The 25,311-nt window shown below is 49.1% G+C and overlaps 1 protein-coding gene across 1 annotated transcript in view; it reads right to left on the reverse strand.

Moving 5' to 3' along the window:
- Nucleotides 1-25,311, reverse strand: part of FGD5 (FYVE, RhoGEF and PH domain containing 5) — a 129,827-nt gene that overhangs the window by 64,257 nt on the left and 40,259 nt on the right. Inside the window, exon 3 of the mRNA XM_005669809.3 lies at nt 9,611-9,743. Coding sequence (XP_005669866.2) covers nt 9,611-9,743 — 133 coding nt within the window. The remainder of the gene's footprint in view (nt 1-9,610; nt 9,744-25,311) is intronic.

Consider the following 25,311-nt stretch of genomic DNA (forward strand, 5'->3'; position numbering starts at 1 on the left):
TTTGTAGTGCAGTACACCATGCTACCTTGGAACAGTCCTTATGAGGCATGTGGAAAGCTGACTCCCATGCCTGCCCTCCCTCCAAGCAGGTGAACATCCACGAGCAAGCAGCAGTCTCTTAGGGGCTGAAGTCTTTCTGCCCATCAGACACCAGCCCACCCTCCCTCCCCCAGCCCCCAGCAACCACCATTCTACTCTCTGCTGCTACAAGTGGGACTGTCTCAGACTCCTCCCAGATGTGGGATCACGTAGTGTTTGTTGTTCTGTGACTGGCTTACTTCACTTAGCACCATGCCCTCCAGGTCCAGCCATGCTATACCACGTGACAGGATTTCCTTCCTTTTAAAGGCTGAGTAATATTTCATTGTGTATGGTGAGCACACTTTGTTTATCCATCCATCCCTCGATGAACACCGAGAGGGTGAGTTTCATGTTAAGTGTTCTCACCACAATAAAAACCAAAACAACATGATCTCTAAATGCCTCAGTCAGCTCTCTCATCTTGTAGGATCTGCAGAGAGTTTTGAGGACGCTGACTGACAGCTCTCACTGAAAAGCGAGCACACGGCCTGCATGAGACATGGCCTTCCTGTCCTCACCATCTCACTACAGCTCCAGAAAGGACCAGCCAGGAGTTAAGAAGACAGTCATGCTGTCTCTTTGCCTTCTTTGTACCCTCTCTCTCCTTTCTACCTAACTCTGTCCTACTCTCCTTCATGGGTTACGTAGGCCTCACCACCTCATGGAAGCCTCCCTGATTATCTTGACTCTTATGACCAGGGACACTTGCACAGCTCAGGGTTTAGCTCACACAGCTAAGGACACCTGGGCTGCCAGGGCTGCAGTTATTCCATCTCACAGGCAGCCTTTGTTTTATCAAAAATTGTGGGATGTAACCTTTGTAAAAATGCATAAAATGTAAAGTTTAGAGACCATCCCGAGTAGCTTTCTCATTCTCCCACCTGACTGCAGGTCCCCGTAGTTGGTCAGCCCATCAGCTTCTTTCCTGGCTCCTCTAAGAGCTGAGGGCACCATGGGTGCTCAGGACAGACTGGTTGGTTGACATACAAACCAGAGTTCAAGTTTGAGGGTGCATATGAACCACCGGGGAGCTTGTTAACAGGCAGATCCTGATTTGACAAATAGATGGAGGGCTGGGTGCTGCTGGTCCATGTGCTAAACTCTGAGCCGCAGAGCTATAGATCAGGCATGGAGAGCAACGGCCACAAGTCAGTAAGGAGAATGTGTGGGCGAGTGTGACCTTGTGGCCCAAATTCTCAACTGAGCGAGGGGCATGTCAGACACTTGGCAGAGAGGAAAAGCAGCCACAGAATGAGCTCTCTTGGGGCCAAGGCACCCCAGCTGCCTCTATTCCCAGGCCCCTAACTGCCTGCAGGGCCTCTGGGACCCTGGAGGAGGGTGTGAGACAGGTAGACACCCAGGATGCCTCCTGGACCTCTGAGCCACTGTCTTTCGCACCCCATTAGGGTCCTGAGATTCTGCACCCTTCCTGCCCCTCTACTCACACTGCCTTCCAATGTCTCTATGTCACCCCTCTGAACTGCCGTGCCCTCCGCATGGTCGCTGGGGGCCAGTGACAAGCAGAGCTCCCAGCTCTGCCCCTCACTCTGCACTGTAAATTACACAGGACCAAACGAGCGCTTTCGTTTATTAAACCGTCATTCATCTAAGCTTGTTTTCCATACTTAAATGCAGGAACTGAGTCTACTGCATTCATTTACTAATTAGTTTTTCTTGGTCTATCTGCTGAATACTATTTTATGTGCCAGGCGGCAGGGACATAACTGTGAATAGGACAATCATGGTCCCTGCCTTCCTGGAGCTATTCTGAGAGGGAAAGGCAAACAATATGCAAGTAAGCAGAAAAATAAAGAACATAATCACAGCTTGATAAGTATAAGGAAGGAAATGACAGCAACGCTGCAGGGTGAGCTGGGAAGGCCTCTTTGAGGAGGTGACATTTCATCTGATACCTGCAATGAGCTGTTCAGAGAGAGGAAGAGTATCTCAGGTGGAGGCAAGTGCAAGTGCAAAGGCCCTGGGGTTGGTTTAAAGAACAAACTGACTTGTGTAGCTTTGTGGTTGAATTTCATTTGAATCATGATTAAGACGTGGCCATCAAAGATAAAATGCCAGGGATTTCAAATCCGTAAAATCTGGCGCCAACCACCAGATTAACACACTCAGGGGACAAGCAGCTGGGGGAGGAGGTGGAGAAGTGTGGGAAGATAGGGAGCTCAGCTTGGGATGTGCTGAGTTTGAAGTATCTGCAGGCTTCCAGGAAGGGCCCCCAAAGCAGCTGGAGTGGGGGGCTTCGGGGAGGAGCGGGGCAGCAGGTCAGCTCCAGGAATGCAGCTGGGTGGGGTTGGCCATTGGCCTGGAAGGTGCTGCCCAAGCAGAGGACACAGAAGGAGAGGGGGGCTGGAGGGACCCAGGCACTGGGAAGCACATGCCTCAAGTAGAGGTGTGGCCAGAGGGGACCGTCAGGGAAGCAGGGCGAGAACCAGGAGAGGACGGAGCCAGGGAAGCCGAGGCAGTTCCCAGGCCCGAAGGAGACCAGAGTGGAGGCTCGGCTCAAGGGGGACAGCACACTGAGCGAATGACAGCATAAGGGGGGTGGGAGAGTGGGAGGAGTGAAGTCCTACAGACCCGTCTAGCCCACCTTTCTCCTCTGCCCCCCAGAGGACTGCCTCACTTCTAAGGCTCACTCCCACCTCAGGCCTCTGCACTGCTGTTTTCTGCCAGAAATGCTCTGTGGACCTTCCGGCTCCCTCCTCCCTTGTGATTTCAGCTCCTGCTTAAAGGCGTCCTCCTCATCGCGAAGGCCTTCCCTGGGGAATGGGAACCTCCTGCACTGCTGGAGTGAATGTAAAATTGGGCAGCCATACAAAGGTATGGTAGTTCCTCAAAAAATTCAAAATAGAAAGACCATGTGATCAAGCAATTCTACTTCTGGGTACATATACAAAAGAGCTGAAAGCAATGTCTCAAAGAGATATCTGTGCACCCGTGTTCACAGCAGCGAGATTCCTAACAACCAAAAGTAGAGGCAACCCAAGCATCCTTTGATGGATGAACCGACAGAATGTGGCATGTGCGTACAAGGGAATATTACTCAGCCTAAAAAAGGAGGGAAATACTGCCCTGTGTGACAACATGGATGAACCTGGAGGACATTCCACTAAGTGAAATAAGCCAGAGAGAGAAAGACAAACACTGTATGATTCCACACCTATGAGGTATCTAGAGTGGTTAAACTCACAAAAGCAGAGAATAGCATGGTGGTTGCCAGCAGCCAGGAGGAGGGGTGTGGGAGTTGTTAAGGGGTAACGAGATTCAGTTTGGGAAGATGAAAAAGTTCTAGGAGACCCCACTGCGGCTCAGTGGACGTGAATCTGACTAGTATCCATGAGGACACAGGTTCAATCCCTGGCCTCACTCAGTGGGTTAAGAATCCGGCATTGCTGTGAGCTGTGGTGTAGGTTGCAGACATGGCTGGATCTGGCATTGCTGTGGCTGTGGTGCAGACCGGCAGCTGTAGCTCTGATTCGATAACTAGCCTGGAAACCTCCATACGTCGAGGGTACAGGCCCTAAAAAGACAAAAAAAAAAAAAAAAAAAAGAAGCTGAAAAGTTCTGGAGATGGATGGCGAGGATGGTTGAACAACAATGTGAATGTTCTTTATTTTTCCCCATGTTTCTTCTTCTTCTTTTTTTTTTTTTGGCTGCACACATGGGATGTAGAAGTTCCTGGGCCAAGGACTGAACCTGTGCCACTGCAGTGACCCAAGACATTGCAGTGACAATGCTGGATCCTTAACCTGCTGTGCCACCAGGGAACTCCTGACTGAATGCTCTTAAAGCCACCAACTTGTACACTTCAAACTGGTCAAGATGGGGAGTTCCTGTTGTAGCTCAGCGAGTTAAGAACCCAACTAGTATTCATGAAAATGTGAGTTCAATCCATGGCCTCACTCAGTGGGTTGCCGGTATTGCCGCAAACTGTGGCATAGGTTGCAAATGTAGCTAGGATATAGCATTGCTGTGGCTGTGGCATAGGCCTGAGCTGCAGCTCCAATTTGACCCCTAGCCCAGGAACTTCCATATGCTACAGGTGCGGCCCTAAAAAGAAAAAAAAAAAAAAAAAAAAGAAAAGAAAAAGAAATAAAGAAAGAAAACAATGGTCAGGATGTCAAGATGGAAGATTTCTCTCTCTCTCTCTCTTTTTTTGCCACTCCCAGGACATGTGGAGTTTCCCAAGCCATGGATTGAACCTGTGCCATAGCAGAAACCCAAGTTGCTGTAGTGACAACACAGGATCCCTAACCCATGAGCCACCAGGGAACTCCAGAAGATTTCATGTTACATGGATTTAAATAAAATTTTTAAAAATTAGAAAAAAAAAGGCTTCTCCAGCCTCCCTTTCTAAGTTTCCCCCCCGCCACCCCTGGTGCTCTGTCCTATACCACCACGGTTTGTTTTGTTCGTGGCTTACAGCATTTTCATCACCTAAACCCATCTCAGGAATTTTTCAGGATGATTGCTCATATCCTTCTAGAATATACACTCCAGGAACACCTGGTTTGACTTGTAGCTGCTGGATCTTCAGCCCTTAGGAGGGTGCCTGGCACACAGGAGGTGCTCAATAAGTTCTTGGTAAGTAATTTTTGTTGCAGAAGAGGAGGGACGGAGAAAAATGGGGTGAGGACACAGAAGAGATGCAGACAGGAGGGGGCTCATGGATAGGAGACAGTTTTCTGGGAAGGAGAAAAAGCTGCAGCCGGAGGAAGAGGCTGCAGATTCTGAACGGCCTCCCTGGGGGCCTGGAGGAGTGCGCATGGGTAGTGGAGCCACTGTGCAGCCAGAACGAGAGGGCTCAGACTCCCTCCCTGGTGTGGAGAAGGCACGTGGAGAGGTGACATTTAACCCAGGCTGGGGACTGGCATGGTGGCAACAACCAGGGTTCAAGTGGTGCCTTTAACCCAGGCAGATGGTCAGGTGCAAGGCCTGGGGGGCACGAGGTCAACAAGGAGGCCCAGCCAGGCCACCGGGACCTTGGGTGCAGCTGGGGTGGGGACGTTCTGTGTGGGTGGGGGCCAGGGAGGGTGTGAAGGCACGATAGGTCTGTTCCAGAGGATAGGGCTGGGCTCAGGGGTGGACCCGTCCAGGAAACAACGTCCGTGGTGACAACAGGACTTCGGCCAGGGAGGAGGTAGCCAGGAGGAGCCGCCAACTCCCGAGCTGGTCTCGGGGGAGGTGGTATTTAGCCTGAAAAGTTCCCATTAGTCTGCAAACCAGGCTCACAGTCAGTGGGGGCAACATGCCAGTCAGCCTTTGAATGTCTTCTTTCATTGCTAGATCTATTTTTAGGTCCTTCTTCATTTTCCTTTTTTGCCCCCTCTTTCCCTCAACCCACACCCTTTGTATGTCTGGGAGTGGGAGACAGAGAGGTCAGACAGGTGGGTGGACTGGCTGTGTTCAGCTTCCTGTCCTGCTCCCAAAACCTCTCCTCTCCTGACTCGGTCACCCCAACACATCTGGGAGGCGTGGGCTCCACTTTCTACTTAATGTTACATTACAACATCACAATGTAAGGAGGGTGGGGCTCACTGGCACACCCCAACCTGCCTCCCAAGCCCCCGGGGAGGCAATCCTAGAACACTTACACCTACCCCTACCCTGGGCCCCAGGCAGCCCCTCTGAGATGGCTGGAGATGGAAAGCTGGGTCCCTTGTCCTTAGGACATGACAGAGGCACAGAGAGGAGTCTGCCTTCTGGAGAAATGGACTTTTCAGAGAGAATGGAAGACAAAAGAATAAGCCTCAGCCCTGGAAAGGTCTATGACAAAAAAGGAGCCAGGAAAGATGGCTGGATCTGGAAAGTGCCCAGTGACCCGGGGACCCTTCCACCTCAAGGGCTGCCAGGGAGCACACTGTAACAGCCTTGGGATGAGGGGTTTACACCATAATGAGGAATGAAACTGTGCCTGCCCTCTGGCCCACCATTCCCTCTGGGATCTACCCTCGAGAAAAATGTGAGTGTAAGGAGGGGTCTAAACAAGTAGCCTGCAGGGCTAAGTGCTGCAAAAAAATCAGAGACACTGTGAATGTCCCTCAGCAGGGGGATGGCAAATAGATTACAGCGCTGCAGACACCAGAATACTATGCAGTAGTAAAAAAAAAAAAAAAAAAAAAAAAAAAAAAAAAAAAAAAAAAGTTCAAGCTCCATGCACTAATGTGGGAAAATCTCTAAAATACCAGTGGATGAATCCAATCATATTACCCCCCATTTCTCCCTCCCTTTTCTTTTTTTTTGTCTTTTTAGGGTTGTACTCGCAGCATATGGAGGTTTCCAGGCTGGGATCGAATCAGAGCTGCAGCTGCCAGCCTACGCCACAGCCATAGCAACAGGGGGTCAGAGCCCCGTCTGCAACCTACATCACAGCTCACAGCAACAACGGATACTTAACCTACTGTGTGAGGCCAAGGATTGAACCTGAGTACTCATGGATACTAGCAGGGTTCGTTACCACTGCACAACCACAGGAACTGCCACCCCTGGTTTCTTACAGTTTGATATGGTTTATGGAAAAATCACAACTCCACAAACAATACCACCCATTTCCCAAGTATGATGAGTGACATACATAGGCAAATACGAGGGAAAAGTTCTGGAAGGATACACACCAAACTGCATTCCAGTTATCTATGTGAGGGCACAGGGATAGGGAATGAGTGTCCCGGGGCACTTTCACCCTCACCTGTAAAGCTGTCATATGTCAGAGGACAACCTAGCAGAGCAGGGCCTAGGAAATGGAACCCTGGTTTCTAAAGGTGACTTCACCTCTGCTACATCATAAGGGAGGATCAACAGGCAGAGGGCAGGGGTGCTCAGGCCATCGGCAGGTGAGAGAACTGACCTGCATGGGCAGTCGGGACCACACTGCTCCCTCTGCGCTACTAGGAGGACAGGATACGCCCATCCCCACTGTGGCTCCCTGTGGGCTCTGTTCCTGGTTGGCCACAGGCTCCTCTTGGCTCTAGCCCCAGCAGGACACATAAGAGGTCCCTGTTCCTGGGAGGAGCTGCAGCAGTTCTGTGGCCCCATCATTACTACTGAGTCCTCGGTGACCTTGGGCAGGATGCTCCCCTGTCCTTGCCCACAGTCCCACCCAAAAACTCTGACCTTGATGTGTTTGTTTTGTGTGACAGGAGTTGTTCTAAGTCTCTTTAGATTTATTTACTCTCATCACTGCTCAGATGCAGATATTATTATTATTATTATTATTATTTTGCTTCTTAGGATCACATCTGCAGTGTATGGAAGTTCCCAGGCCAGGGGTTCATTCGGAGCTACAGCTGCCAGCCTCCACCACAGCCACAGCAATGCCAGATCCGAGCCACATCTGCAACCTATGCCAAAGTTCATGGCAATGCCGGATGCTTAACCCACTGAATGAGGCCAGGGATCAAACCCGCAACCTCATGGTTCTGAGTCGGATTCATTTCCACTGTGCTACAAACGGAACTCCCTGAGGCAGGTACTATTATTGCTTCTGGATGTTACAGATAGGGAAACTGAGGAAGAGTATGCTTAAGAAACTGCAGTTTGCTAGTCACTCTGCTCACAAGCAGCAGAGCTGGGATGGAACCTCTCTTTCCTCAAGCTACCTGCCTCTCGCAAGCTCCCTATTCCTGGAGGTGCCCAGGCAGTGGCCTGGGAAGTTAGCACAGATGACCATCAATGTTGGGGGCCCATGCATGTCCTCACTGTAGTCCCAAGCAGGCCAGACCTTCTCTTTGCCCCCTGTTTCCCAGACTCAGAAACAACAGGTGGTTATGATGCCCCCAGTATGCAGCCAGGACCTCCACATCCATCTTCTCATCCTTCCTTCCCAGGTTGCACATGGGCAGTCCACTGCTCCTTCAGCCCTTCGAACACTGCCCCCCCCAGGCCTGAGACCCAGCCTCTGCTCCCAGGTTCAGTGTGAGGACAGAATCCCCGATGACACCTGTGCCTGTCTGTTCCCAGGCTCCACAGCCCCAGGGATGCCCAGAAAAGCCCAATCATCTCTAAATGGGCACCATGAACTCAAAGTTTGCCTCCTCTGTCACCCTGACCCCCACCAAGGAGCCAATAGTTTCTTCTTGGGTAAAGGGGAGAAGGGGAGAGATAGGAGGTCACCAGGAATGCAGAGGAAAAACAAACAAACAAACAAACAAATAACAAATAAGACTGGATTTGGAGACAGCCAGACCTGCTGCAAGTCCAGTTCCTTCCATCACTAGCAGTGTGGTCTTGGGCAAGTTACTTAACCTCTCTGAAACTCTGCGTCCTCCAGCGCAAAGCAGGGATAAGAGTATGAACTTGAAAGTTGTGAGCCATGAGAGAGAGAACAGACAGGAAGTGCTGGATGGAAAGCAGGCAGCTCCCTGTCTGGAGGGAGCAGCAGGGACAAGAGGAAGGGGAAGGGGTGAGGATGACCGGGTAGGAAGCCCCCAGGCCCACCCAGTGCCCAATGGGAACCACCCCCAACGCCCGACACCCAGTAAGAAGGTCTGGGCCTCCATCGTGACTTAGGTTCCAACTCACTGTCTGCCTCTGGACAGCACCCCACCCCACCTCCTGCCCGCCTCAGCATCACTGTAGGGAATGGGGAAACCAGCTTTCACCCTAAAATGGTTTTCATGGCAGTGAGAGGGATAAATTAAGAGACCAGGATTAAAATACATACCCTACAATATATAAAATAGATAACCAACAAGGACCTACTGTACAGCACAGGGAAGTATCTTCAATGTCTTGTAAATAACCTATAATAGAAGAGAATATAGGAGTTCCTGCTGTGGCTCAACGGAAATGAATCTAATATCCATGAGGATGCAGGTTCGATCCCTGGCCCTGCTCAGTGGGTTAAGGATCTAGCATTGCTGTGAGCTGCGGTGTAGGCCGGTGGCTGCAGCTCTGATTCAACCCCTAGCCTGGGAACCTCCATTTGCCAAAGGTGCATTCCTTAAAAAAAAAAAGAGAGATTGTAAAAAAAACAACACACACACACACACATATATACACACATACACATAACTGAATCACTTCACCGTACACCTGATACTAACACAACATTGTAAATCAACTATATTTCAATAAAATTTTAAAGCAAGAAAATAGTTTTCACTTCATGAAACTCGCTCATATCCCTTAACTCATCTTAACGCATCTCACCCTCACAATTCCCACAGATGACACTGAGACTGAGGGGCTGAGGTTGCTGGCACGCAGGCCTGTCTGGATTCGAATCAGGAAGCTCTATTCCACTTGGTCCCCAAAGGCTCTGGGAAGCCCCAACTCCCTGGGGCCCAGGTGGATGTCAGCAGGCACCCCTGCAGCTGACCATGTCTTCCATACATCTCGTGGCTGCAGCCCAGCAGCTCTGAGACTCAGCCTCTGCATGCAGCTGGGGACCAGCTCTTTTCAAGCCACTTCCTCCGCACCCAGAGGGGAGGGAGTGGGCCCTTTACCACCCTCTCTCCACCTTCTTGTCTCTGACGCTCACAGCCCGCCGGACCCTTCATTGCGGTGGGCGCCCTACCTTTTGGGTGAGGCTAGGGTCTCTTGGAGCAGTGTCCTCCTCGTCTGAGCTTCCTTGCTCGTCATCCGACGTGAGGTCCTCCTTGGGGGCTGCTGCTGAGATGGGGCAGACCTTGTAGGGCTCCGTGTAGGCGCTGCGGTCAGAGCAGAGTAGAGAGAGGGTTAGTGCTTCCTGTTTAGCAGAGGGAAAGTGAACAGGCCAGGGACACTGAGAATGCCATGAGCCATCAGTGGGTGCTCTGTGCCCTCCAGGAGGACCCATAAATGAGTAAGACCAAGCATACCCCTTCCTGCCCTGGCTCCAGTGTGTCCCCCTTTGAGTTCTTATAACATGCCAAGCTCTTTGCAGCCTCAGTGCCTTTTCACATGCTAAGGCAGACTTGTCTCCTGTTAGATATGAGGTAGGCTGTGCTGGTGAAGGAAGGTACAAATAATTACTAAGAGGGTAAGAGATGTCCATTCTGATTGGTCTGGCAGCTGGACTGGCCTGGTTAAGCAGCAGAGTCATTCTCCAAGGTAGCTGTGTCCTCTGGGCTTGAGGAATGGATGCGATGATGTGGCAGACAGGGTCTGGGATGTGTATTCTAGCCCCTCCTTTCAGCCCTGCCCTCAGCCAGCTCATAGACGAGACCCAGCTCAGGTACCACTTTCCACCTCAGCTGCTCAGGGATAATGATCCCTATCTCACTTTTCTGGTAGATGCTCTGAGGATCAATAATACATAGAAAGCTTACACAAGTGTGATTATCTCAGAGCTACATAATGATGACTATTAAGTAGGCATTGCCACTGATTGATTAAATAACTAATACCGTCATTCAACAAATATTTATTGATAGCCTGCTTTAGGCCAGGCAGAGAGGTAGGCACTGGTGAATAAAGCAGATTCCTGTCCTCAAAAGTGGAAAAGCTAATGTATGATCATAAATTGACAAGTGAAGGAGAAGGAGGTGTTTTGATACAGAGTAACAAGAGGCTGTTCAGGTAGATCAGGGAAGGCTGCTCTGAGTGTAGGCCGAGAAGGAGGAGACAGAGCCTTGTGACAGCATGGGAAGTGCTCCAGGCAGAGAGCAGCAGGTGTAAGAGCACCAAGGCAGCAAACATAAGCCGACTGGGAGTAGAAGAAACCTCGAAAAAGACTCTCTTCTCTGCCTTCTAACCCTTTCCCACAGAAGAGGTTCTGGACCCATCACAAAAGCCTCTTTGGTCTGCTCCCTGCTCCCAACCTCCTTTTCCACACAGCAGAGTGATTGTTCTATAGCAGAGACTGGCCATGCCCCCTCTCCTACTCCAAAACCTTCAATGGCTCCCTCCTGCCTGTGTTGATGTGGTCCCAGACAACTTCTCACAAAACTTCTCTTTATACTAAAGACTCAGGCATCTGGTCTTATTATATTTAAAAAAATTTTTTTATTACTCAAATGAATTTATCACATCTGTAGTTGTATAATGATTATAACGATCTGATTTCACAGGATTTCCATCCCACAGCCCAAGCACATCCCCCCACCCTCCAAACTGTCTCCTCCAGAGACCATAAGTTTTTCAATGCCTATGAGTCAGCATCTGTTCTGCAAAGAAGTTCAGTCTGTCCTTTTTTCAGATTCCACATGTCAGTGAAAGCATTTGATGTTGGTGTCTCATTGTATGGCTGACTTCACTTAGCATGATAGTTTCTAGGTCCATCCGTGTTGCAAAAACTGCTGGTATTTCATTCTTTTAATGGCTGAGTAATATTCCATTGTATATATGTACCACTTCTTCTTGATCCACTCCTCTGTTGATGGACATTTAGGTTGTTTCCATGTCTTGGCCATTGTAAATAATGCTGCAATGAACATTGGAGGACATGTGTCTTTGCGAGTCGTGGTTTTCTCTGGATGGATGCCCAGGAGTGGGATGGCTGGATCAAATGGTAGTTCTATGTTTAGTTTTCTGAGGCATCTCCATACTGCTTTCCACAGTGGTTGCACCAAGTTACAATCCCACCAACAGTGTACTAGGGTTCCTTTTTCTCCACACCCTCTCCAGCACTTATTGTTTGTCGACTTTTGGATGATGGCCATTCTGGCTGGTGTAAGGTGGTACCTCAGAGTGGTTTTGATTTGCATATCTCTAATAATGAGTGATGTTGAACATCTTTTCATGTGTTTCTCGGCCATCTGTATGTCTTCTTTGGAGAACTGTCTATTTAGATCTTCTGCCCATTTTTTGATGGGATTGTTTGTTTTTTTGGTATGGACCCACAGAAGTTGTTTGCAAATTTTGGAGATCAATCCCTTGTCAGTCGATTCACTTCCAAAGATTTTCTCCCATTTTGTGGGTTGTCTTTTCGTGTTGTTTGGGGCTTCCTTTGCTGCACAGAAACTTTTAGGTTTGATTAGGTCCCATTTGTTTATTTTTGTTTTTACTGTCATTACTCTGAGAGGTGGATCTGAGAATATGTTGCTGTGGTTTATGTCAGAGAGTGTTTGGCCTATGTTTTCCTCTAAGAGTTTGATGGTGTCTGGTCTTCTATCTAGGTCTTTAATCCATTTGGAGTTTATTTTTGTTTATGGTGTGAGGGAGTGTTCTAATTTCATTCTTTTCCATGTGGCTGTCCAGTTTTCCCAGCACCACTTATTGAACAAGCTGTCCTTTCTCCATTGTATGTCCTTGCCTCCTTTGTCATAGATGAGTTGGCTATAGGTGTGTGGGTTTAATTCTGGGCTTTCTATCCTGTTCCACTGATCTCTGTTTCTGTCTTTGTGCCAGTACCATACAGTTTTGATGACTGTTTGATGACTTTGTAGTATAGTCTGAAGACAGGGAGCCTGGTTCCTCCAGCTCCATTTTTCTTTTTCAGGATGTCTTTGGCTATTGTGGGTCTTTTGTGCTTCCAAACAAACTTTAAAATATATTGTTCGAGCTCTGTGAAAAATGTCCTTGGTAATTTGATAGGGATTGCATTGAATCTGTACATTGCCTTAGGCAGTATAATCATTTTGATAATATTAACTCTTCCAATCCACAAGCGTGGTATATCTTTCCATCTATTTGTGTCATCTTTGATTTCTTTCATCAGTGTCTTACAGTTTTCAGAGTACAGGTCTTTTGTCTCTTTAGGTAGGTTTACTCCTAGGTATTTTATTCTCTTGAATGTGATGGTAAACGGGACTGCTTCCCTAATTTCTCTTTCTGATCTTTCCTTGTTAGTGTATAGAAATGCCGTTGATTTCTGTATCCTGCAACTTTGCCAAATTCATGGATGAGCTCTAACAGTTTTCTGGTAGAGTCTTTAGGATTCTCTAGGTATAGTATCATGTCATCTGCAAATAGTGATAGTTTTACTACTTCCTTTCCAATTTGGATTCCTTTTATTTCTTTTACTTCTCTGATTACTGTGGCTAGGACTTCCAGAACTATGTTGAAGAGTAGTGGTGAGAGCGTACATCCTTGTCTTGTTGCTGATCTCAGCAGGAATTCTCTCAGCTTTTCACCATGGAGAATGATGTTCGCTGTGGGTTTGTCATATATGGCCTTTATCATGTTGAGGTAGGTTCCCTCTATGCCCACTTTCTGAAGGGTTTTTTTTATCAGAAATGGGTGTTGGATTTTGTCAAAGGCTTTTTCTGCATCTATTGAGAGGATCATACGGTTTTTATTCTTCAGTTTGTTAATGTGGTGTGGTCTTATTATATTTTTATCAAGTACTTATTTCTGCACTCTGGGAATGCCACGATGAGATGCTGGAATGCTGGAATGATAGACAGATGGGTTGCGGGGAGGAGCGGTGAGGAGGGGGCATCTGCTCTCTGGAGTGGCTGTGCCAACTCTAGCCCAGGCCTCCTGCGGGCAGAGCTGCCGTTGCCTCAGGCCCTGGTCCAGGTGGGGGAAGCACACTGGGTGGGGTACTTCAGGAGAGACGAGACTGAGCCTTAGGCTACAGTGCAAGGAGAGGCCCTTCCTGCTGAGTCAGGCTGGGACTTGGGACCTTTGCTGAAGTGTATGCTCTTGGACAAACGTCTCCTTGAGCAACGGAATACAAAGAAACTAGAAGAGATTAAAAATAACTGCACTCATGAACAAGAAGATACAAAAAGACCAAAACCCAAGGACCACTTCTGTGGTGTCAGGTGTTGGGATGTCAGGAGTACACAGCACCCACCACCATTTAAGGGACCCACTCACTCTCTCAACAGGGAGGGGGCAAGGGCACCTGTTCTTGTTTCTGTTCCCTCCTGATGCAGGCCCAATAATAACAATAAAGACTAGTCAGAATTCCTCATCTGGCCTCTTACCAATTTCTACTGATTAAAGAGTCCCAAGCAACCGGGTGGGTAATGCTGGAGTTCCTTCCTGACAGACCATGGATTCTCTACTCCAAACACCCGGAGCCCAAGAAATACAGGGTCTTCCAGGAGTAGGATAGTGTCCCCTGGTCCACACAGGGGCCAAGAGGTCAGACACAGCAGGGACAAGTGGTCTGTTCCTGCTTGGGCTTCCACTGCCGTAATATCTATGTATGTACATACGTGTGTGTTGTGGGGGGGTGGTTGGTAGCTGTGTGCAGAGACAGAATCCTGACCCAGGCTGAGACACGACCCACTCTGCTGTCCAACTGGACCCCTCTGCATCCATACCTCTTTCTTCTTTTTAAAAATTGACTTTCTTGTCCTTATCTCTCAAACTATGTGAGCAAGGTACTCTGCAGCAAGCTGCACATGTCCTATGGAGGTGTACAAAGGCACGTAAGATCCTCTCCGCCTGGGGCTGCCCTCTGCCTCCTTCACTGCCCCTGAGCACACCATGGGGGCCACCGGTCCCCTCCTCTAAGGAGCTGTCCCAGCCCAGCATGTCAGGAACACTGCACATATTTAAGGAGCTCAGAGCCATACTGGGGCAAGTGACTGCTTGGATGGTCGCAGGGACCCCTCCCTCCTGAGTCACATGTGTCTTCCAAAGGGGAATGGAGCGGGCTCTCACTCCAAGAGGAAAGGCCACATCAGGCCCCAGCAGGAGCCCATTATGTTCTGGAGGACAACCCGTAATGGTGAGGGATGGAGCAAGTTCCCTGTGCCCCAGATTGCCCCTCCTCCTCCTCATGAGGATGAGGAGGTATATGGCAGGCCTTTCCCATATGGGGCTGAGAAGGAGGGAAGGATTCCCACAGAGCAAAGGGGAACTCCATCCTTCCAGGCAGCAAGATGGAAATCTGAGCATCTTCTGCACAGCCAGCCAGCCGCTGCTTGAGCATTAAACCTTTCCTGAATTTACCTTCAAATCTTGCCCAACTCCATTGGCATCTCTATCACAGCCTCATGGTGCAAGCCATCTCTTGCCTGGACATCTGTAACAGCTGCTTCCCTGTTGGCTCCCATTCCAGCCTGGCTATCCTCTGATCTGTTCACCCAGCGGCCAGTGCAACCTTCTCAAACCCAATTTGATCTTGTCACCATCTTGTTTAAACCATTCAGGGATATTCCAGTGCTCTTGGGTTTCTGCTCCACCTGGGACATGGGAAGATGGGCATCCTCAGGCCTCAATGCTGCTGTGAAGTCTCCCCAGCATCAGCCAGGCATCACGGACATGGGGGCTCTGCCTCTATGGGCAGGGGTCTGGAGCCCCCAGAGCACAGCCGTGGATGATACTGGGGAGAGAATTCGTGGAAGCCAAACCCCCAAAGCAAGGGAGGGGCCAGCTCAAGGTCATTTGGCAAATCTGGGCCAGCACACGCTGCCTCTAAGATGTCTCTGCCTACATCTGATCCCATTTTAGAGATGCGAAAACAGGCACAGTCAGGTACCTTAGTGCACTGATGTATGGAGTGGGGTCTCAGGTTGCAAGGGCAAAGGGTGCTATTATTCTATTTCCTTTTTGAGAGGCAGCAGAATGCAGTGACTAGAGCTCGCACTCCTGGGTGGGACTGCCTAGGTCCAAGTCCTGGCTTGGCCACTTACTGGCCACGTTTAACCTCTCTAAGCCTCAGCAGTGCTCAATCCACTGAGCTGCCAGAGGATACAATGAGCTAAATAATGCAAGATGCTGAGAACCATGCCAGCACATCATTACTCCATAAACGTGAGCTCTCTTCCTACCAGCTTGGCCTGGCTGCACACGGCTATTCATTATTTACCAACTGTTGTCCAAAGTCAGCTCATTTTTGACATTGCTACTATGCTGATCTCATCCTGAGTGATAACACCCATGAAGTCACAGTCTGCATTCTTCTAACACTTTAAAATAAGCCATATGATGATTAATCTATAACGTGTTTGACTACAATGACCTTGCCTTTCCCTGAAGATGCACAGACCTTAGCAATAAACCCAGTTACCGCTGACCCACCATTTGTCCTAAGTCCAACCTCAGCTTAGGGCCAGACATGTGGCCCAGGCTCTTTTTACCTTCTTCCTCTCACGTCCTTTTCTAAAAAGATCATGAGACAAGGGTTTGGGTGTTCTGATAATATTCTAGCTCATTTATTTCACTGTCCTATTCAGGGACTGTGAGCACAGCAGATGGGAACAAACTGCCATTAAAAATATGCTTTCACTACATATAAGAGCAAGGGTAATCCAATGCCTTGACAGAGTCAATGAAAGCTGCAGTGACAGACCTTATCTTGGACTGAAGTCATTAGTTAAATAAGCAAATCAAAATAGTCTAAGACCACAAATGTCAAGAGAACTGCCTCTCTAGACCTTTGGTATTCGCTACAGACTGATTTTCAAATGCAGGGGAGGAAAAACACCTCCAAGAAATGTTTTCTTAACAACGTCTACCCAGATTCTCTGACAGGTCCTGAAAAACTCACCTCCTGGGTGAGTAGCCACTTCTTCCCTCGGGGGACAGACTGGGACCCTCACATAGCCCACCCTTCTCCCCAGCCCATCAACATGAACATCTGAGACAGATCCTTTGTACAGTGTGCCCTCAGGAAGGCTGCCAGGTTCTGCATTTTTGGCTTTTGGTCATTCAGACCCTGTACTGTAGGTATCGTTAATGCAGCAGTGAACTAATAGACATCATCTGTTTTACAGCCTCTCTAGTCAAAATGCCCATTATAACAAATGAGGTGCAGTCTCCAGACACCACCTATGAATGTACGAATCATTACATACAAGAAAGCTCTGACCCCAACATCTACCCACCTACTCACTCACCCATCTCAACACTCTTTTTTTGTCTTTTTTTTTTTTTTTTGCTATTTCTTGGGCCGCTCCCGTGGCATATGGAGGTTCCCAGGGTAGGGGTCCAATCGGAGCTGTAGCCACCGGCCTACACCAGAGCCACAGCAATGCAGGATACGAGCCGCATCTGTGACCTAGCGTCTGTGACCTACACCACAGCTCACGGCAACGCCGGATCGTTAACGCACTGAGCAAGGGCAGGGATCGAACCCGCAACCTCATGGTTCCTAGTCGGATTCGTTAACCACTGCGCCACGACGGGAACTCCTCAACACTCTTTCATCCACTCTTTCACCTATTTATCCACTCACCCCCTGCCTCCTTTTCTCCTTCTTTTCTCCATCCCTCCACCCAACCATTCATCTCCCGTTCATCTGTCCAACTACTGAGCCACTTAGCATGCATCGTGCATCCATTCATTCACCCATCTATCTTTCAGCCTTCTATCCATCCACTCAATTATTCAGCCTCCCAATTATCCATCCATTTCCCTACTCAACTTAATCGACAAGTATGAATTAGCACCAACTTCAAAGTGCTAAGACATGGAGGAACCAAAAGTGACTAGGAACTCTCCTTGGTCTGCAGAGTATGGTTAAGAGGGTGGGCTCAGAAGTCAGATTGCTTGGAGCTCCCATTGTGGCTCAGTGGAAATGAATCTGACTAGTATCCATGAGGATGCAGGTTCGATCCCTGGCCTTGCTCAGTGGGTTAAGGATCCGGTGTTGCCGTGAGCTATGGTATAGGTCACAGACACAACTCGGATCCCATGTTGCTGTGGCTATGGTGTAGGCTGGTAGCTGCACAGCTCCAATTCGACTCCTAGCTCGGGAACTTCCATACACCATAGGTGTGGCCCTAAAACGGCAAAAAAAAAAAAAAAAAAAAGAAGAAGAAGCCAGACTGACTCCCAGCTCTACCACTTCAAGTAACTTACTTAAACTTTCCATGCCTCAGTTTTTTTGTTTTGTTTTCAAATCTGTAAATCACAGGTAATGATACATGCCAGGAAAACAGGCAAAATGCCACGTGGTCAGCACTGTAAGTTTAGAGACCAAGTGGCCTAGAACTTTGGCATCAGATCAAGGAGAGTCACTGTATGACTTCAGGCAAGTCACCCAACCTCTCCGTTTCTTATCTGTAAAGTGGGGAAGACTATATAGGTTCATTGTGGGCTTCAATGAGAACATGATGGTAAAAGCAGCCATTGTCTGGCACATAGTAGGTCCTCTATGGCCAGCTCATGGAAGGGCCAAGTTCTAAACTCCTGAACTAGTGTCCACAGAACTGTATTCTCCCTCTGGGTTGACTTGTACTTTAAAGGGAACACAAATTAAAGTTGCCCAGAGCTCGTTACCTTAAATGACTCTCCAAATGAGCACAGTCCTTTCCTGCTGCCTAGAGTAGTAAAAGGACATGTGCATCCACGTGGAGGGACAAGCACTGTGTAACCTGGCCCAGGGCTGTCTGGCTCTGCCCATTAAATCCCGTCCTATGTGACACTCACTAGGAGCCATAACCCTGAGCACAGCCAGAATGGCCCAATAACTCATAAAGAGGGAACGCTTTCCTCCCTGGGAGCCTCCTGGCAGGCACCCTGGCCCCATTCTCCGCCCTTGCTGGTGCAATGATGTGTGGAGGTGGCCAGTTTGCAGCTGTAACGTCCTCCTCCTGCTGAGCTCACCAGCATGGAGGGAGGGGCAGTGGGCTTTGGGGCTGAGATGGAGGACACAGGACGACAGGCTCGGTGAACACGACTACCCGGCCACCCTAATCAGCAGAGCAGTGGGGAAGACTTTGCAAGCTGGCAGAGGAGAGGGCAGGGTGCAAAATGAGGGATTTCCAAATCCTCAGATATTTAATCCTGTCCGTCGTCCACTCCCCAGTCGTGCATCACCTTCAACATTCACTCAAATGTCCCTCTACACCTTCCGTGGGTGGCATCTTCTCCCCTGATACTTCCTTGTCACTCAAAACTGAGTCCTCACATGTTTCCCTTCTTCAAAGAGACATGGAGATTTTCATGGATACAGGTAATGTTTACACTGTAACTGGGAACTTTATTTTTCTTTTTTGGCTGCCCTGCAGCATATGAAGTTCTCAGGCTGGGGATCAGATCCAAGATGCTATTGCGATCTATGCTGCACCTACAGCAACACTGGATCCTTTAACCCACTGTGCCTGGCTGGGATCGAACCTGCATCCTGGTGCTAAAGAGATGCTGCTGATCTTGTTGTGCCACAGAGGGAACTCCATAACTGGAAACCTGAAGTCTGATACAGTGGAAATTTCCCAAGAGGATGGGGGTCAGAGATCTTGGAGCCCTGGATTTAGCTAAGCCACTGCATAGTCTGGGCTACATGGCTGTAAAATGGAGGTGGAGAACACCAAAACCACGTGTTACAGCAGACGGTAAGCATCCGATGGCTTGGGGGCCAGGCTCTGAGAGCAGCTGCTGTCCTGAAGTCTCTCTGCTCCTGGAACGAGCCTCTGTTTCGCTCCCTTTTGGAGGGAATGGATCCTACCCTAGGGTCAGCCAAGGGATAGTACTTGTAATGCTTCCCAGAAACATGATGGAAGGAGAGGCTTTTTAAAAATTCAATTTCCATTTTCTACTAAGTAAAACCAGAAGTATAGGCCTGCTCTCTGTCCTGCGACATCTCCAACCCTCTTCTTAAAGCACAGCCTCAGTGGCTTTATAGGGATTTCTTTTCCTATTATAACAGTGTAAGGAAATATAATTCACATACCATAAAATTCACCCTTTTAAAGTGTACAATCCAGTGTTTTTTGTTTGTTTTGTTTTGTTTGTCTTTTTGCCTTTTCTAGGGCTGCTCCCACGACATATGGAGGTTCCCAGGCTAGGGGTCTAATGGGAGCAGTAGCCTCCAGCCTACGCCAGAGCCACAGCAGATCCAAGCCTCGTCTGCGACCTACACCACAGCTCACAGCAACGCCAGATCCTTAACCCACTGAGCAAGGCCAGGGATCAAACCCGCAACCTCATGGTTCCTAGTCGGATTCGTTAACCACTGCGCCATGACAGTAACTCCCAGTGCTTTTTAGTATATTAGAGTTGTGCAACCATAACCACCATCTTACTTAGAACATTTTCACAGATCCAGAATGAAACTCTGTAGCATTTAGCAACTGATCACATTCCTCCCTGGCAACAACTAATTTACTTTTTTTTTTTTTTTAACCACTAATTTACATTTTGTCTCTATGGATTTGCCTATTCTAGACATTTCATATTAACAGAATTATACATTATGTGTCCTTCTGTGTCTGGTTTCTTTCACTTAGCACAGTGTTTTCAAGTTCCATTGTGTTACAGCATGTATTCATACTTCACTCCGTTTAATGACCAAATAATATTCCAGTGCATGGCTGGACCAACTTGTTTATCCAACCATCTACTGATGGACACTTGGACTGTGTCCACTTTTGGTGAGTAGGAATATGCTCCTGGGAGCATTCAGGTAAAACTGTCTGGCTGGACATATATTCTTACTTCTCATAGGTCACCCAGGAGCGGAATGTTGGCATCACATTGTAATTGTATTTTTAACCTTTTGAGGACCTGCCAGGCTATTTTCGCATTCTGATGGCAGTGTTGAGGGTTCTGACTTCTCCACATCCTCACACACACTTGCTATTGTCTTTTTTTTTTTTTTTTTCTTTTTTAGGGGCATATTCAACTAGGGGTCGAATGGGAGTTGTAGCCACTGGCCTATACCACAGCCACAACAACGCCAGATCTGAGCCATGTGTGCAACTTACACCACAGCTCATGGCAACACCGGATCTTTAACCCACTGAGCAGGGCCAATGATTGAATCCGAGTCCTTGTGGATATTAGTTGGGTTCGTTTCTGCTGGGCCACAATGGGAACTGCTATTGGTTTTTTTTTTTTTAATTTTTTTTAAATTTTAGCCTTCCTAGTGGGTTTGAAGTGGTTTTAAGAGATTGTCAAGGAATCTGGTTCTCCCTGATTCCAGCTCAGCCTCCTCCAGCCCTAAACAAACACTACTGTGTTTCCTAGTCAAAGAAACACGTAGCTGTGACTATGAAAATCTTTTCAGATAATCAATTGAGGTTCAGAGTTCCAGCGAGGAAAAAATGAATACTTTTGGAAAAGCTGCAGAAAATGACAGACTGATATGAAGAGGGAGCAGACAAGAGAAAAACCATAAGCCAGAGCCCCAAACTCACCAGCGTGATGCTCTCAAGATTCTGGCTTCGGGAAAGAGCATCTGCCTCATGCAGGTGGGGGCTCCCATGAGGACAGTGGGGGCGAGAGAGACCTGCATTCCTGGCTTTCAGCAGCAGCACATGGCCTGACCTTGGTCAGACCATTGACCATGGCACTCTGGCCACCTTTGGGGCCATGGGAGGGGATAATGGTGTTAAAGGCAGTGTTAGGATTCCACCTCCTGAGACCAGGCCCAATTCTGCCACTTGTCAGCCCCAAGACCCAAGATCAAAGGCTTCACCTGCCTCTGTTTCCTCACTAGTAAAATGGGGATGACAAGGGTAGTAATCTGCTCAGCATTTACAAGACAATGCATGGGAATGACGCCGGTGAACTGATCAGCATGGTGCCTATAATCAACTTGAGCTAAAAGGGCTAAATTAATCAGGTAGCGCTCCTGGACACTGTGCACACCTGGGTCCCAGTCCCACCTCTGCTACCAGCTTGCTGTGGGACACTTGGGGTATGGGCTTCCTCTCTCTGGGCCTCCATTTCCTCATCTATGAAGTAAGGGAGTTAAGGACCTCCAAAGACTCCTACCACCTTGATGTTTTGCGAATCTGTGTCCAAAGGGGTCCCCTGTGCACCTGAGGAATTCTGTCCTAGTGGTTCCTGCCACATCTCTGCACTGTCACCTGACATGCAGTCAAACCACCAACTCCCTGGCACCCCCACATCTTTGCATCTCCCATCTCTGCACGTCTTTCAAGGCTGTTTTGGAATTCCTGCCCATTCCTCCTCCACGTGCCCCTCAAGGTCTTCCACATGCCGCCTTTTCTAGGAAGGCTTCTCCACCTCTTCAGCTGGAAGGGGCTCCTGTCACTGTTTCCATGCTGTGACTACAGAAACCTGTGAACCTGGGTCTGTTCCCTGCCAGTCCCCAGTTCTCTGCAGGCAGAAATAGCAGACTCACAATGTGTTTCTGTGTCTTCCCCAGATGGCACATAGCAGGTGTAGGTCAAGCATGTGCCCAGCAACCATCCTACCCAGCTATTCACCTGCCTCCCCGCCAGCCTGGCAGTGAGGCCTCACTCCTTTTCCACAGGTCTGGCAGGAGCCTGGCACACAGCAGGCGCTCCACTACTGAGCGCAGCATCCTTGGGGAGCTTTTCTGCTAATTAGCTGTAATTCTACATTGCTTCGAATACGGCGGAGGGTGGAGGTGGAAGAGGCAGCCCATGGACCAGATCTGCTTCACCCATAGGTTCGGTGGATGCCAGAGACTAGTGCCTGAACAACGGGTTCAGTTTCCTCACCCGCAAGACAAGCTCAACGGCCAGCGCACCTGAGCGCCAGCCCAGAGCACAGTAACTCAGACACATATTTCTCCTGCCACCTCTGCTCTGGGATTCAGAGGAAGCCAGAGCATGGGGAGGTGGGAAGGGCAGGGAGCCATGGCTGCCTGCCCCTAGCAGCTGGAGATTCATGAGGGGCACTCTAATCTGACAAAGGCATACCACACCCGAAGCTTCTTGGGCTACGAGAGGAAGTCTGTGGCTTGTGTGTGTGTGGTGGTCTGAAAGCAATGCCCTTTCCCACCTCTCCGTCCACACCGACACAACCAGATAGTAAAACAGTGGCAGCAGCAATAGTAGCAGAAGCAGAAGCCAGTGATCTTGAGGGCTTACAAAATGCCGGGCACTTTATGAACTCTTCTCCATTGTTGTTTTGTAGATGGAGAAACAAGGCAGAGGGGATAGGTGCAAAGCTGGGATCTGAACACAGGGAATCTGCCTTCAGAGCCTATCCCCTCAATGGTCTGCCACACTGCTTCTCCCAGCAGGAGTGGCTGACATGTATCGAGCATGGAGCTGCACACACCTCATGGATTATGCCCTTTGACCTCTCAGCCACCCAGTGGGACAAGCCCCGTCGTCCTCACCCCAATCCTTCACTTGTGACGCTAAGTGACTCCCCAGGCCCCTTCTGCTCTTCCCCAGACAGAACCACAAACAGGTGATCTGCAGCGGGGCCACTCAGGAGACACGCTCGTTCATCTGGTTCACTACTGCCTTCTCTGTGCCAGGGAGACAAACATGCAAATGTGCGACAGGTGCCAGACACACCTGGGTCCACAGTGCAGCTGCATGAGGCATAGTGGACACAGGGTGTATATACACACATTCTTTTTCCTATTTTTTTCAATTATGGTTTATCACAGGATATTGAATATAGTTCCCCATGCTATACAGTAATACAGTAGGACCTTATTGTTTATCCTCACTCTGTATACAACAGCTTGCATCTGTTAATCCCAAACTCCTCATTCATCCCTTCCTCAGACCCACTCCTCTTGGTCCATCCATGTTGCTGGAAATGGTGCCATTTCATTCTTTTTTATGGCTGAGTAATACTCCATTGAATATATGTACCACATCTTCTTTTTTTGCTTTTTAGGGCCACGCCCACAGCATATGGAGGTTCCCAGGCTAGGGGTCAAATCAGAGCTGTTGCTGCCAGCCTACACCAGAGCCATAGCAACACAGGATCCAAGCTGTGTTTGCAGCCTACACCACAGCTCATGGCAACAATGGATCCTTAACCCACTGAGTAAGGTCAGGGATCGAACCCCCAACCTCATGGTTCCTAGTTGGATTCATTTTCACTGCAGTACAACAGGAACTCCTGTAGCACATCTTCTTTATCTATTCATCTGTCGATGGATACTTAGATCGTTTCCATGTCTTGCTATTGTAAGCAGTGCTACTGTGAACATAGGTGTGAATGTATCTTTTCAAATTAGAGTTTTTATTTTTTTCTGGACATATGCCCAGGAGTGGGACTGCTGGATCATATGGTAGTTCTAAATTTTGTTTTCTGAGGAACCTCCATACTGTTTTCCATAGTGGCTGCACCACCAACAGTGTAGGAGGATTCTCTTTTCTCCACACCCTCTCTAGCATTTGTTATATGTAAACTTTTTAATGATGGGCATTCTGACCAGTGTGAACACCTGCTAATGGACTCCAGGAGAAAGCGCCTCTGGCTGTGTCTGTGCATGTACCTGTGAACAGACATGGATTTGGGAAGTCCCCAGATCTGAGCTGTTGCCTCCACAAAGGCACAGTGATTTGCAGTAGACAGAACACCAGCTGCCTGCTCCATCTGACCTGAACCATCTCGCAATTGCTGTTTGCATTGTGCCTGGTGTGGCAGACATGGAGGTGGAAAAGATATCCTTTCTCTGCCCCTGAGGGGCCCATAGCCTAGCAGGGACACAATAGACCAGCAGGAGAAGGTGATGAGGGCTACAGGCACAGGAAAGGGGCCCTCCTATTGTGTGTGTGTGGGGGGGGTCCCAGGAGGGGTCCAGCCTAGGGGAGACATGAATCAGTCTGAAGGTTGAGCCGGAGACAGACAGAAAAAAGAGTGTTGATGGGGGGAGGCTCCAGGGAGGTTTGCATGAAGGCAGAGGGAGAAATGTTGGGGCCTGCGTGCCCTGGATGGGGATGATGGGAGGAGGGGCTGGCCAAGTAGTAGCATCTCAAAGGCAGTTGGACTGTGTATCTCAGGTATGACAGAAGCCAGCAAAGGTTCTAGCGGGGGGAGAGACGACACCAACCAGTTGCTGCCGGGAGAGCTCGCTCTGGCCCTCCCTGGGGGCAGGGAGATGAGGGAAGATTGGCCCTGGTCCAGGGTGGCGGCGTGGGGGTGTGGGAACAAACTATTATCCTCATTTCAGAGATGAGGAAACTGATGCTCTGAGATGCCAGAGGACTTGCTCAGCGTGACCCCGTGAGTGAGGGGCGGTCCTAAGACTTAAATTCAGGCCTTCTTGCCCCAGAGAGAACCCTTGTCTCTCAAAGGGCAAAATCAGGGATATGAGAGCAATGCAGCAGTGCCTAACACCTGGAACTGTCTCAGGGAATGGTAATTCCCTTTACAGTTTCTATTCAGGCTTTTAAAAAATAATCCGTGCTCCCACTAAAACCAGGGTCAGGTTTTACAAAATTTCAATTCACGCGCATGTCTCAGGCTCCTTTCTGTGGCTAAAGTGAGACCCATCTGCACTCCGGGGTCACAGGGCTGAGCGGGGCTGGCCTGTGCTTCTTTCCTCTCACAGCTGAGCTCTGCATTCTGCTGTATATTGGTTAGGGCAGCAGCAAGTCACCCAGCTAACAGGTGGGGAAACTTCAGTCCAGGGCAGGACCAGGGGCACATCTCGGTCATGAGGTGCAGCCTCATGCTCCCAGGAGCCTCCCTGAGGAGGGGAGGTTGGAGGCTTGGGGCACTGGAGGCCTGCAGGGTGTGGCTGTCCTGGAGGAAAGAGGCAGG

This window comes from Sus scrofa, chromosome 13 (genome assembly GCF_000003025.6).
Source record: "Sus scrofa isolate TJ Tabasco breed Duroc chromosome 13, Sscrofa11.1, whole genome shotgun sequence".
In the NCBI taxonomy this organism is placed as follows: Eukaryota; Metazoa; Chordata; class Mammalia; order Artiodactyla; family Suidae; genus Sus; species Sus scrofa.